Genomic DNA, 13,506 nt, shown 5'->3' with positions numbered 1-13,506 from the left:
GACAGCACGTTAGCTTCACAGCTAACAGAGACACCCATGCAATAGTGGAAAAGAATAGAGTGTATTAATGTTTACCTTCAGAAACTGAAAAGTTTAAAATAATTTGTCACCTTAATTCCACCACCTGTAACTCACAAACCACATGCTGGTATCCTGTTCCTTGAGCATGCAGCCAGCAGGGTCCCAGCTTGGCCCAAATTTTCACCTGTCAAGACAGGTTCAAATGCTGGAATACATACACAGAGCCACAGACATCTGCACTTGTGAGACACTGCCTTTCTCAGCACGAGCAAGGGTATCACGAACCCGTGCATTTCAGCAACTTTATACCCCTTCCCCTGGGTGCCTCTCCTTTTCCAGCCCCTTTGCTGCCGCCCATTCCCGTGAACTAGTGTTAGGCTGCAGGTTTCTAACCCACCTGTACACTTCAGAGATACATGCAGTTGCTACATTCAGAAGGATGGTCTCCCCTAGGACTTGAGATTCACCCCTGTCTACCTATATGATAGCCCAGAAAACTAATCCCTAGGATGACAGCTCATTTAGCACTCTGGAAAATGTACCCACCCTGAGCTCCGCTTTAAATAATGACCTGACATTTGTTCTGTAGAGGGAGACAAAGCCCAGCCTGATGAAAACAGTTGGCAGCTGCTTTCATTTGTGCCATTCAGAAGCCAGATGATAATATGTCCTCGGGGACCCATCACTTCTTGGCAGACAGACCTGTCCAGTGCACTTTGCTGTTACTTTTGCTGTTACCTCCTACCCCTATCATAAGCACCACACGTGGAGAGTCAATATGCAAGGCAGCCTAAACTAAAGCTGACTGTGAAGTGTTGTAAAGGATTTCATGATGCTGAGAATGGGAAGATTATATCAAAGATGAGTTCAGTGATGATACCAAGCAGCGGATGTTGGAAAAGACATGTTTGTTAGACCTACATAGAGGGCTAAACTATCTATTGCTCAGAAAGAGAGATTCCACCGTTTCTGAACATAGCTTAATGAAAACATTAACTAAGCAATAAGCAGTGGTCAACAAGACAAACAGAGCAGTAAGAATTACTAGGCAATCAGACTAAACCAGAACACACGATTCTGGATGAACTGAGTTCACCTTTTGCATGCAATGCACAGCTCTCAGTCCCTTAGATTAGCTGGAGCAGAATTACAAACTGCTCAGACAAGGGTGACCAAGTTGATCAGAATACCTTTGTACTGGGAGAGATTAAATAAATGAGGGCTTTTGAGTCTGGAAAAAGTGGTTACTAGGGGCTGATAATAATGATGATAAATAAAATCATAAACGGGATCAAGGAAGATAACAGATGCAATTATTCATTATTTCTCACAATACAAAACTAGGTGGCATAAAACATTAATGAGCAGGTTAAATGAAAAAAATCACATGACAAACTATTTTTTACACAGTTTGTAATTGAACTTTAGCATTCACTATCAAAGGATGTTGTGCAGGGTAACAATTTAGGATCATGCAAAGATATGTTTATCTTAGACAGTAAAGTTACAAAATGCATCCCAGTGCTGGGAAACAGTACATAGATAGGGCTGTCAACACATTGCCTGCAGGAGAAGAGCAAGGGCAACAACAATGTGAGACAGCATATGCGTGTTACTCATGCATGTGGTCCCACAACATCTTCCATCACTGTAGATGCAGAGCCTGTGCTTGGATGTAGTCACCATGAGGGAATGAGATACGTATATTTTTCATACTACTCCTCTTATCCTACCTAATCCTGGCAGCTTTTGTTATTAAGGATCTCCCCAACTCTTGCCACGGTGGGTGCTTTCTCTTTTACCCAGTGACAGAGCTACTCACAGTACTGCTCTGCAGACATGCACACAGAGAACTGGGGGAAAACACGCTAGAGCAGGTTTCCCTCTTTAGGAATAGAAAAGCAAAAGCCTGTAAGTGCTGTGAACATTTCAGCAGTCACTTGCCAAGTTCATTATCTGCTCTTCCACCTAAGCCACAGCTGAATGTATCTAATTATCATCAACATTTCAGCAAGGTCAGGCCATAGTACAAGCAGTTGTGTTCGTCTTACTTCTCCCTTTATCACATATTTGACCCTGATCTCTCCTGGCGTCTTGGGCTCCTCTGCAGCCACCTCCAGCCTGGGTTGCCAGGGAGGGAAGGGGAGCTGCTGGTCTGCCCCAGGAGCCACCGTGTGATATCGATGCAAGCAGTGCCACCATGCAGAGGTTAAAGGGATAACGCAGGCAAAGCAGTGCTGGGCTCTCTAGTGCATGTTTCCCTGCATGTAGCATAGGCTGCATATGCAATGCCATTTCATGGCCCAGTCGCATCCAGTCAGGACAGCCTCGCAGTCCTGTGAAGCTGTGTGGTTCAGGATGCCCAAGTAGGTCTTCTTGCTTTCACATAAGCATCCAGAGCTCAATCTCCATGCTCACAATGCCCACTGCCCCAGAGCATCGCACACAGGGCAAGGGCTGCTGGGCAGCACCACGAGGCTGCACATTCCCCTTTCCTCAGAAGAAGGGGGGTGCAGAGCACAGTCCCCAGCTGACTCAGTTCCTGCTCCCCTTGCAAAGACGGGGAAGCTACTTGGCTACTTGAAGCTTTCTGGCCCTGGATGACTCCTTTCCCTCCCCAGCTACAGGCCTCAAATGCAGATCAGCAAGTGCAAGTGTCTCCAAAGGCAATGCAAAGTGTAGGGCAAGAGGGGGCGTGTGGTTTATTGAAATGTATCATTTAAATTTGCATTCTCCTGAATACATAGCCTGGTGATGGGTGATAGAAGATGGACCTGAAAACTTGAACTGTAAAACAGGATCAGCACTGTGACAGGGTAGTGTCCGGCATTTACCCTGGCATAGGCAGGAAAGGAAACGGTCTGAAAATACCAGATGCTCTTTGCAACTGGCATTTTGGATATATTTCAGGCAGCAATTTCTCTCTTCCCCATGAAAACAGACACACGTTCGCATTTAACAACTAATTGATTTATTTAACAATACAAATTTCTTTCTACTGCATGGTTTAGCAGAGAGAACTTGAGAAACAAAATTAGCTTCTTTTCTTTTTTTTTTAAAAGTTTAAATGTTTACACAAAAACAACCTTTACTTCAGTAAATATAAAATTTACACACAAAAAGAAACTACATTAAAAAAAGAACAGAATCATGACAAACCAACAAAAAAAAAAAAAAGAAAAGGATGGGAATTCAGTGTAAAGGATCCAATTGCAAGGAAGGCAAGATGGGGCAACGCTAACAAGGCATCCCACTTGTACACCTAGGTCTTTGAAGTTGTCAGTACAATACAAAAACAAAATACATTAAAATTAAAATAAAACCTGTATTTTTATACCATAATATTTTATGATATAAATATCTGTAAATTCTGTAGGCAACATAGTTAACATGTGAAATACATAGTTTGCTCCTCACTGGGAAGTCACTGGAGTGGTGTACGAGCACTGCATAACACACCAGTGCACTAGTGGACAGCAGTGAGCAGACTGTAGATGTCCAACACGGATGTGATAGCCCCTTGTTTCTTTGCCAATCTGTGCTATTTCTCACATGTTCAATGACAAAATGAGAAACTCTGGTCACCGTCAGCAGTGATTTCCAGCACTTCATCTCCTGGCATTAGTCTGTTACCTGACTTAGGCATATTCACCTGCCAGATCCCCTGTTTCTCATTCCCTTTTGCACTTTAAAACCTGAACTCTAAAGCTATCTTGTAGCTATCAAGAGAGACTGGCTTCTAGGTTGAGATATTTGGGATACGCAGTTCTTCAAGCCACCTTCAGGAATCTGTAGAAATATTTAAAGTAGGGTGGGCAATTCATGGTCAAAGGTTATGTGATACAAAAAACAGGGATCTATATAGTGATGACTAACTTAGATCTAATCTTTATCATTTTTTCTATTGCTTTAATATTTAAACTTAACATTCATTTTTCATATATTAAGTGAGCAGAGCATCTTATTGATGGAAGTGCTACATTATCTCCAAAAACACCAGATAGTAAAGGAGGCAGTGAAGTTTAAAATTAATTGTATTTTTAAAAATCATTTAAAGGGATCAAATCTCTTTTTGTATAATCGATAGCGTGACTGGTAACCTACAAAAGCTTAAATTATAAAACTAGTAGTGACTCTACTGTATGTAGTATAAAGCTGTATCTTTGTTACTTACAGATGTTACAAAATTTGCAAGCCAGAAAGTGAAGAGAGGAGGGGGAAAAGTAGTCTAAAAGTTTTACATATTTCATTTTCACTAAGTAAAGTTAATATCCCCCACAACTGTTTTTCTGTTATAACTATCTAATCAAATTTATTCTACTCTTTTATTTTCTGGATAGACAAGATAGTGTTTAATCGTGCTTTGGAAGACCATTTTCAATGGACAACTGTAGTTCTCCAGAGCAAGTCCGACTTGCTTTACTTTGACATAAAAGCACCAGACTGTGTGTAACTTGGCCCTGGTCCTGCAAAAAGAGTTTGTAGCAAGACTCGGTCTGTTACAGGAACAGGTCTGGCCCTGAAGCAACCAGCTACATTAGCTTTTGGAGGAAGCATATGCAATGCTCTCATTCCAACTTGAGAAACAGCTGAGCAGTATTAAATTTAAGGAAATTGTATAAATGACATTTGTTCTGTAAAAACAAAACAAAACAAAAACAAACAGGGAAAACTTAAACAATCCACAGGTGCATTAAACATTTAATAGCAAGCCTTTGCTTATGTATATTAATTTAAAGATTATCCACAGGGATCTGTGATACATTGGCCCTGCCTTGTTACTATAATTAAATTTCTTCAAATATTAATTTAAAATAGGAAAACAAAGAAACTACTCCTTGGGGAACATGTTTATTGTGTTTGAGATGATACACTGGGTGCTCTCTGAGCTACAAAGGGAAAAAGGAAATCCTTTCATTACAAACTGACAAAGGTAAAAGTTAAAACAGTTTTCACAACAGCATGTACCACATATTGGAAATAGATCTGGGTTTAATACAAATGACATAATTCCTAGTAATCTACAGCTACCTTTAATAACTTCATACAGATAATGAATTAGGCTAAAATGCACTATAATATTTGGTTGACTTCAGGAACAGTATCCTTAGTACATCACAAAATACATTTTGATATCCCAAAGAAGCAAGACTTGCAAGTAGGCATTTTAAACATAACTAATCTACAGCTACAAATTTCTACTCTTGATAGCATTTACCTTTTTGGGGGGCAGTATCCCAGTCTTCAAAAGGATAAAAGCAGAGTAGAATCAGTATAACATATACACAGAAGTCCGTATTGTAAAGGCTATAAAGATTTGTTGCACACTGTAAAGTTGCCTTCTGCACCTTCACACTGCACAAGTAGTTTGTCGTTTATGTTGCATATCTCTTGGTCCACTGTCTGGCTATCCTGTCATGTTCTGCTCTGTTGGTCAGATACTGAGTAGCTATGCTTCCAACCAAAGGATCAGCTGTAAAGGGCAGGAGAAAATGAATTAGAAAGTATTTCACAATAAAAAAAATAAAAAAAAATCCCAATAACAAAACCAACCAACAACAAAAAAAAAAGCAAACACAAAACCAACCAACCAACCAAACCCACCATGATTTAAAATACAGAATCTATTTCAAAATACAGTCTTTGTTAGGCCAGAAAATGCTGTGACATGTAGTGGGGCTCTTAGCATACATTTCCAGGAGAAAGCACACAAAACACAGTGAACAGAAAAATGCTTTAATCAGTTTCAGTTATCTGTGTGTTAGTGTGTCAGATGACAGGCAGACACCTGTGTTCAAATGATACAGCTATTCTTTTCAGCCAAAACCTGACAAAAGGCTTGGTGTGAAGTTTTGTAAGATCACCAGCAATTCAGATACCCTTTCGTCAGGTGCGATTTGTCCGTGTTTTTAAGCAACTGATGTATAGAAAATAAAAACATTCCCAAAAAGTCTTCCATTTTTAAAAAGATTTAATCTGCTAAAGGAGGGTAAACATCTCCTGGACAGACAGACTTGCTGCCAGCTGGTGGTGGTGAAACAACAGACAAATGCAACAATTTCCTGGTGAGACACAGAAAAAAACAGCTCCTTAACTTCAAAGAAATCAAGATCCTTGTAAGCAGAGCCTACTCTCTGCAGCTGAAAAGCTACATGCACCTAACTCCAGGATACACCCACCAGCCACCTTCTGCCTGCAGGGAAAATGTCCTGTAAGGGGCAGCATCTCAAGTCTGCCTTAGCATTGTCCCCGTCATGGACAGAATGAGTTGTCCCACAACTGCTCTTCCCAGCCAGGCACCCTGCTTCCTTTGGAAGGGCAGCTGGGTGCATGGGGCACTCAGCACGTGCAGGCTGGCATCCTCCCGTCACAGGGCTGGGAGAAGGCTGGACTACATTTTGGTGTCAAGACCGTAGGAGACACACTGAGGGGATCCAGTTGTACTGTGTCAAGAGTCATCAGACTTCTGTATCAAAGAGGCTAACCTAATTCTCCCTGCTCGTTACCAGCCTCCTGCAAATGACCTGTCATCTTGGCACTACCTCTCAGTTCCTGTGCTGACTGAAAGCAATTAGCATGCATAGCACAGTGGCACTGGTCATACAGATGTTCCTAAGAATTTTACAGATGCCAGTGGAGTTCCTCCCCTCCCAACAGTAATAAGGAACTCTCTCTGAAAAAGGTAGTATCTCCCCAAACCTTGTCACCTGCACTTTGGCAAGATTAAACATCTCAATTGCTGTCGTAAGACAAAGGGACTTCCTGCAGTCCCCTTCCAACCTGAATGATTTATGAGTTTGTAATTCAGAGGACTTTGCTGTACTCCTGGATCTACCACTCATTTGCTACAGCCTTTAGGATACAGACCTTCAAAGACACTGACTTCATTTTCTCCACCACACATTTGAAATAAATGGGCTTAATGCTATTTACTTTCTGTTGGATCACAGGACTGAGAAGCACCATTAAATGTGGGACTGCATCCAAGCAGAAGTCTTTCAGCCCTGATTTTAAAAACAACTTTGATTCAATCTAAATATAAGCAAATATACAAAATATATTCCATGGCAAATAATTCAAATGACTAAGAGTAGATGCCCAGAACTATCAGCTCCTTACCCGGGTTGCAGTCTGTCAAAAGAGAACAAATAGACAGCAGGACCTTTGAAATAGTCAAAGCAGGGCTCCAGTTGTCCTTCAGGATATCCAGACAGATGACTCCCTGACTGTTGATGTTGCAGTGATAAATTCTGGTACGGAAAGTAACCTAGAATTGCAGCACAAGAGATAGAAAAAGTCATTCAGTGTTGCCTAGGAATGCTGCCCCTAGTCCCTGAGGGTCCCTCCCCGAGCTGCAGAGCTTCTGGGGAAGCAGCTCCTCTACTCTCATTTTCTAAAGCAACATTCTGTAACAGAAAAATATTTTTTATTGAAATTATATTTTGTTTATTGCAGTCATGGCTATTTTTAAGAAACCTACCAAGATCTTCAGTGTACAGACTGCTCTCACACAAGCCCTTTGTCATGTACCCACAAAAATTAGGACCTACTTTGTAGTACTGGATGCTAGATTCATGCACACATCACATGTCAAGAACTGTCTGATCACAAACAAAACTTTACTGAAGTTATTGAAGGTGAAGAAGTAGTCAGAACTTGACTGCATATGCAGTATTAGCTGATATTTGACTTTCTTTCAAAAGCCCAAATATAGACCATGACATTTAAAATTGGAATGCTATAATATTCATGTCCAAATTAGCAATGAAATCTTTGCTGTACCTTTTCATTACACAGGATATAATACACATCTAAAACAACGCTACCTCTCTAACTGACACCATCCTCATTTTTATATTATTTCAGACTAATATTGGTAAAATATGTATTATTCTGCACAAGTAAAAAGTTTGAAACATTTAAGTGCCTTAATTATATACAGCACAAGATGAAGAATTTTTTTTTTCACACTTACGAAAGGGGGAAAAATCCATGATAGTTTCTGAAACTACTGAATGTTCAAAAATAACCTAACTCTTAAAAAAAAAAAAAAAAAGAGGAATTTGTCTAAATCTCTGCATCATTTCATTATAACATTATTAAAGAACACTAATTTTTTTAAGTTTCAGGCAAGTGTGAAATACATAAGAGGGTGTATTATTCTTTATACTGTAATCCTTTGGGGAATGGAAAAAGATACTGGATTTACAATAACAATGTTACAGACACAAGAGCCACAAGCTGTAGAAATGTTGTGTGACAGAACTCATTTACTGTTTGTGAATGTCAGCAGCGTCCTTTTTGGTGCCCTGGTCAAGATTTGTAATTTGGCATTAAGGGAGGGGAAAAGGAAACAACCTCTAACTTCTTTGACACCTGTTAGTAAATTCTGGTTTGTTAAACGACCATACTAATTCTAAGCAAGGAAATTAAACTTTAATTAAAGTTAATATTGGTTTCATTTTATGAAAAGAACTTTTGCTGAAAAATACTATCAAACACGGCTGGTGATATAACAAGTATAAACATTTTGACAGTCTATAATATAATGGAAGTCATCACAATAATTTACCCGACTCTATGTCACAATGTAATACTTTTGCTGTCTATTGTTATTTCTTTTTATCTTTCTGTTATTTTGCTAACACTAATGCACAAATATATAACATAGAATCTGGTTTACAGTAGGAAAATGTTTCTTTTACATATACTTTAGTAGCTGGAATGAGATGAAGGAAGCATAAGAAGGTCCTGTGCTGTCTTCTATTAAAATTAGTTTCCTGTATCTTTACTCTTGATCAGAATTATGTCATTTATTACTGGGTAATGCTTCGAAATCAGTATTCATTGTGGAACTCAGGAAATAAATTAGACACATGATTTGCTGAAATTGCAAGACAAGATTTTGAATTCTTTAGTTTTCAAGTGCCCATAAAAATTTTGATTTTCAGAAGGTGCTGAGTACTCACCTACTACAAGTTAAATTCTTCTCATATGTTAAAAAAACAACAAACACAATGGAAAACCTTACCCTTACCTTTGGTGGCTTGAATGGATAGTCAGATGAAAATGTGATATCCAGGAAAAAAACGCCCCCTTCATATACAGAACCCGGAGGTCCAAGTATAGTTGATCTCCATTCATAAATGTTATCTCCTTTAGGGCCGGCACTGCGTAAAAGAAGAGGAAAGAAGAAAGAGAAGATAAAAAAAAGAGCGTCAGATCTACTTCTGAGACAGGTATTTTACGGATTTCCTTCTGTATTCATTTTGTTTTGTTTAATACTACCCACTGGCATATCTTCAACATCTGCCTGATTTTCAACTGATTTCAGGGGGCTCAGTGTTTTAAACAGGCAGTATCTGGGCACTCCGCTGTCCGTGGGCTCTCGTGCCTCTGGACATAGAACGGAGAACCCAAGAGCAGCTGGACTGTCAGTCCAGAACACTCCCCCACATCTGTTTCCCCAAGCACGTGGTATGCTCTGAGCTTTTACATCGTATTTTTCCAATGACATGATATCCCTACATGAAAGGAGTTGTGTATCTCAACCACACTTGTCTTCTCCAGGTATTGGATTAATCACAATTTCATACAAAATGTAACCTACATATATATTGATACACATTTATTTCCACTTTTTTCACATGCTACAGAGTGAAATGCAATACCCTTTTCCAACTATGGATGGGAGAGGCAGGTTTAAGTACGCTGGAAATGAGCTTCTTATGACACTGTCAATCCAAAAGTTTTCTTCAGGAGATATGTGTATTATGCCTCTAGGCTATCAGCATTTAGGCAACTAGCCAAAAATAGTTTATTTTAAGTACCATACTGAACACATTTCTCACTAGTGAAAGGGTTGTTCTGTAACTAATTAAAACTTTGAAAGGGGGGATAATGAACAAGTAGTTTCTTGACTTCTGAGAGACTGTACTTCATGCTATTATAACACAGCAGCCAAAAAAAATCAAAGCAAAATCTCATTTCTGTAAGCAAGTCTCAGTGTAAAAACTAAGCTAAGCTCCCACAAGAAAAAGGCCTTGAATCCAAACTGCTGAGAACCAAGCTGACTGCTGCAGACAATAACACGGCTGAGCTCACGGAGGCACTGTGGGTCCATCACACCCAAACACGCAAGTCAATAACCCGACAGCGTGGAAGATCCTTTCAATTCTCCCTGCCTCACAGCCTCCCAGGCACTACCTACACATTGCAGACACATGGAGAAGTGTCCTTGCCTTTCTCCCTCTCTCCCTCTGTGGTCCAGGGAACAGGCGCTGAGGACTGCCACACGTGATTGCGCATGAAGCAGGGTACTAAGCTGCAGGCAGGGAGTCTGTTTCTGGTGTTGCTCAACACGCAGAGGAGCTTTCCCAGTGTTAAGGCTCTTCCCATGTCATGTCGTCTCGTGCATTTGTCTGGCTGCAGTCTACAACATGGCGTGTTGGACGCTCATCCTTACTACGTAGCCAAACATGTGGAGACATTCATCAGAGAAAAGGAATATGAGCAGTCTGCACTATGCATCTACTATTCCCCCAACAAAAATTTGGCTACTTTTTCATTAAGATCATATTCAAGAAATAACCAAAAGCTGATTTTGATTAGGAATTGCCTTTCAATTCATAATTTCCCATAATGTTTTTTTTTCTTGTGTCTGCTTCATGTACTAAATGTCTAAACTGTTGCAGGCCTTTTATTAATAGGGTAAAAATAATCATGGATTTTGGCCGACATCCTATTTAATTAAAAACAAAAAATAATTTGATGGAACCATAGCTATTTTCCTGTTGCCAAAATGAAAGTAGGTAACAACAATGTGCTGGCCTCCAGAGTACAGCTAAGAAAGAAAGACTAAAAGTGTGCTTTCAAAATAAAGCTTGGGTCTAAAACCACAGATCTTATCATTCTATGTGCAATTCATGCACAAAAGTGGAACAAAAACTGTAGATAGAATTTAGGAAAGAAGGGAAAATCAGAGGTAAGGAGGTGCACCTTCAATGACATAATGAACCATTTGTACCCTCAGTCACTCCAGAAGGTAATTCCATGTATGCTCTCTAAAAAGCAATTAGTGTACGAACTGAAAATATTGGGGCAATAATGACAATATTTAAAACCCACATAGGCTACTGAAATGTTTTAATTAATTCTTGACATTCATCAAGCTTATAGCTAATTAGTATTATGCTTGGAAACCAAGTTTCTATGGAGCAATTCAATTTTGGCGTTAGATGTCCTAATGACTGTTTTATAGTTTAATACAGAGGTTACTGTTCTTGCCTCGTGTGTCACATACCTTTCTTTCATACACCTCTAACGGCTGGATGCAGTTCAATCAGATTAATGAAATAGCTGAATTAAATTAGTGACATATTTCAGCCCAATGAATCAGTCACAATTAAGTGCAGCTATAGCATCCAGGCCGGTGCCAAACTATCTGGTAATCACTCACCCAGTCAGAACAAGGGCATCTATCAGTTAATAGCCAGAAGCTAAGTGCAATAACTCTCTGCCTGTTACTATCTGCTGTCCTCTTCTGTGCTGTGACTAGTAATACATAAAAGGATCAGGCTATAATGTGAGAAGGGGGATTCTTCTCCTTGTAAGAGGAAGAAAACGCTGTGTTCAACTTGCTACTGAGAAAAGATTGCTGCTATGTCAAAAGTAATACAAGTGGTAACAATAAACACACTCAGATAAAGGAGAAAATTGTTAAATCGAACAATTTCATTACACCTGATTGAGGTTTGTGAAATTTCTGTTTAACTGCTGAAGTGGTGTCTCACTTCCAGTAGTATTAAAGATAAACCTGCTTCATTAAGAACCCCCAGCAATTACAGTATTACTGGCATGTGGAGACCAGAGATTAAAGAGCAGAGACAAGACACCACACTTGGCTTCTACTACTTGTGTATTTCCACTCCGGACCACATTCAGACAGCCACAGACTACTTTGTGTTTTGTATACATACCAAGATAATCTCTTTTGGAAGCAAACACAACAGCACTTGTTTCTCTCAGAACCTCTTTAAGGCTCAGCAAAACAGAGCAGAGCCATTCGGGGCTGCCTCAGCCTCCGCAGCAACTTTCCCCAGGACAGGAGCGTGGGATTACTCCGACATAGACAAGCGCAGAGCAGAGCAGATGGACAGCCCGGGTTCCAGCAATGCCCCCTCACACCCCCAGCACTGCAGCCCCGCTGGGACCAGCGCCTTGACTCTCTACCACTGCAGAGCATTGCTCAGGTGCTGCTGAAAGCCACACGGACAGAACTGCCACTCCTTGGTGCAAGCCCAACTCGTCCTTTCCCGTGGATGGCAGGTAAAGCCCTGGGCTGAAAGCTGGGAACGAGGAAGCATCACGCTGTTGACAATTTCCTATTTCACTGATGCTTCACATCCAGAAAAAAGTACTCTCTTCCTTCTGGGGGCACTGAAGAGGCTGGCACAAGAAGTGCTTCTAGCAACTGCATTTGAGCTTTTTATTCCTGGAAGTTCTCCTGCTATTTCAGACACTCATTCTCCTATTGCAAGCGTAGGCTTCAAGTATCTCACCTTAAATCTTTACGCTTGAGGTGAGTGACAGCCTAGAAGTCTCTTTCACTGCCACATAGGGCACAGCACTGTGATGGGGAATACGACATTTTCCTTTCCTGTTTGTTCATCACTGGAAGACCCAGTTCCTTCTGACTCCCCCAGATGAATCAATATTGACAAAGCATCTTCTTCCAGTCTGCCCTTTAAAATATGAAATCCTAATGGAGCAACAGATCTGATGATGACTTAAGTGTTTTGGCTACACAGCACATGTTCAGTTGACTGCTACCAGCCTGCTGTCCTCCTAAATTAGCTACAGAACATCACAAATTCCATAAAGGGACCATCAGTATATTCTCAGCAAAAGAAGCACTCAATTAATTTCTTTCTTTAAATCCAGGCTAAAAAAATATCAGACAAAATAACACAGCAAATTAAATGACAAAATATTCTTTACAAAATTAAAGACTTTCTACTTAATACATAAAAGCTGCATTGATTTATTATTATTTTTTTTTAAATAAAATAGAAAAATTGGCAGAATAAACTTAAACAGCTACATCTGCTTCCTAAGCAAATATTCATTATGTGCTTCACTGAGGGATCTATACCTGATCAAGATAAGACAAAGGATTTATAACAGCACCCCATCCAAGCTAGTCAGCTGAACAGATTTAATTTACGAGTGTGACTTCAGAAGGCGAATTTGAGAAGACGTGAGGTTAAACTCTAGGGGCCTATGGGGTCACACCAGGTCCTTTAAACCTAACACTACTGAACCCTGACTCTCAGGTTTCATGAAGACGAAGAATGGCTTTTCCAGCACAGTGCTATGAGCATCCAGACAGATGCAGCAGCATTTACACCAGTAAGGATTCTGTTAGACTCCTGACAGGGTGGTTACAGAAATCAGAATTCAGTATTTATTACAATTCACTAAATC

General features: G+C 40.1%; 1 protein-coding gene across 2 annotated transcripts in view; it reads right to left on the bottom strand.

Moving 5' to 3' along the window:
• Positions 1-4,856: 4,856 nt before the first annotated feature.
• UBE2E3 (ubiquitin conjugating enzyme E2 E3) overlaps positions 4,857-13,506 on the bottom strand; it is a 58,977-nt gene continuing 50,327 nt past the window's right edge. For both annotated transcript variants that reach the window (XM_072041039.1, XM_027461414.3), the window contains 3 exons: positions 9,059-9,191; positions 7,141-7,288; positions 4,857-5,494 (listed from right to left, as the gene is read on the bottom strand). In XM_072041039.1, coding sequence (XP_071897140.1) covers positions 5,397-5,494; positions 7,141-7,288; positions 9,059-9,191 — 379 coding nt within the window. In that variant the 3' untranslated portion in view covers positions 4,857-5,396. The remainder of the gene's footprint in view (positions 5,495-7,140; positions 7,289-9,058; positions 9,192-13,506) is intronic.

This window comes from Anas platyrhynchos, chromosome 7 (genome assembly GCF_047663525.1).
Source record: "Anas platyrhynchos isolate ZD024472 breed Pekin duck chromosome 7, IASCAAS_PekinDuck_T2T, whole genome shotgun sequence".
In the NCBI taxonomy this organism is placed as follows: domain Eukaryota; kingdom Metazoa; phylum Chordata; class Aves; order Anseriformes; family Anatidae; genus Anas; species Anas platyrhynchos.
The sequence above is the reverse complement of the archived record's forward strand: the minus strand, read 5'-3'. Positions and strand labels throughout refer to the sequence as shown.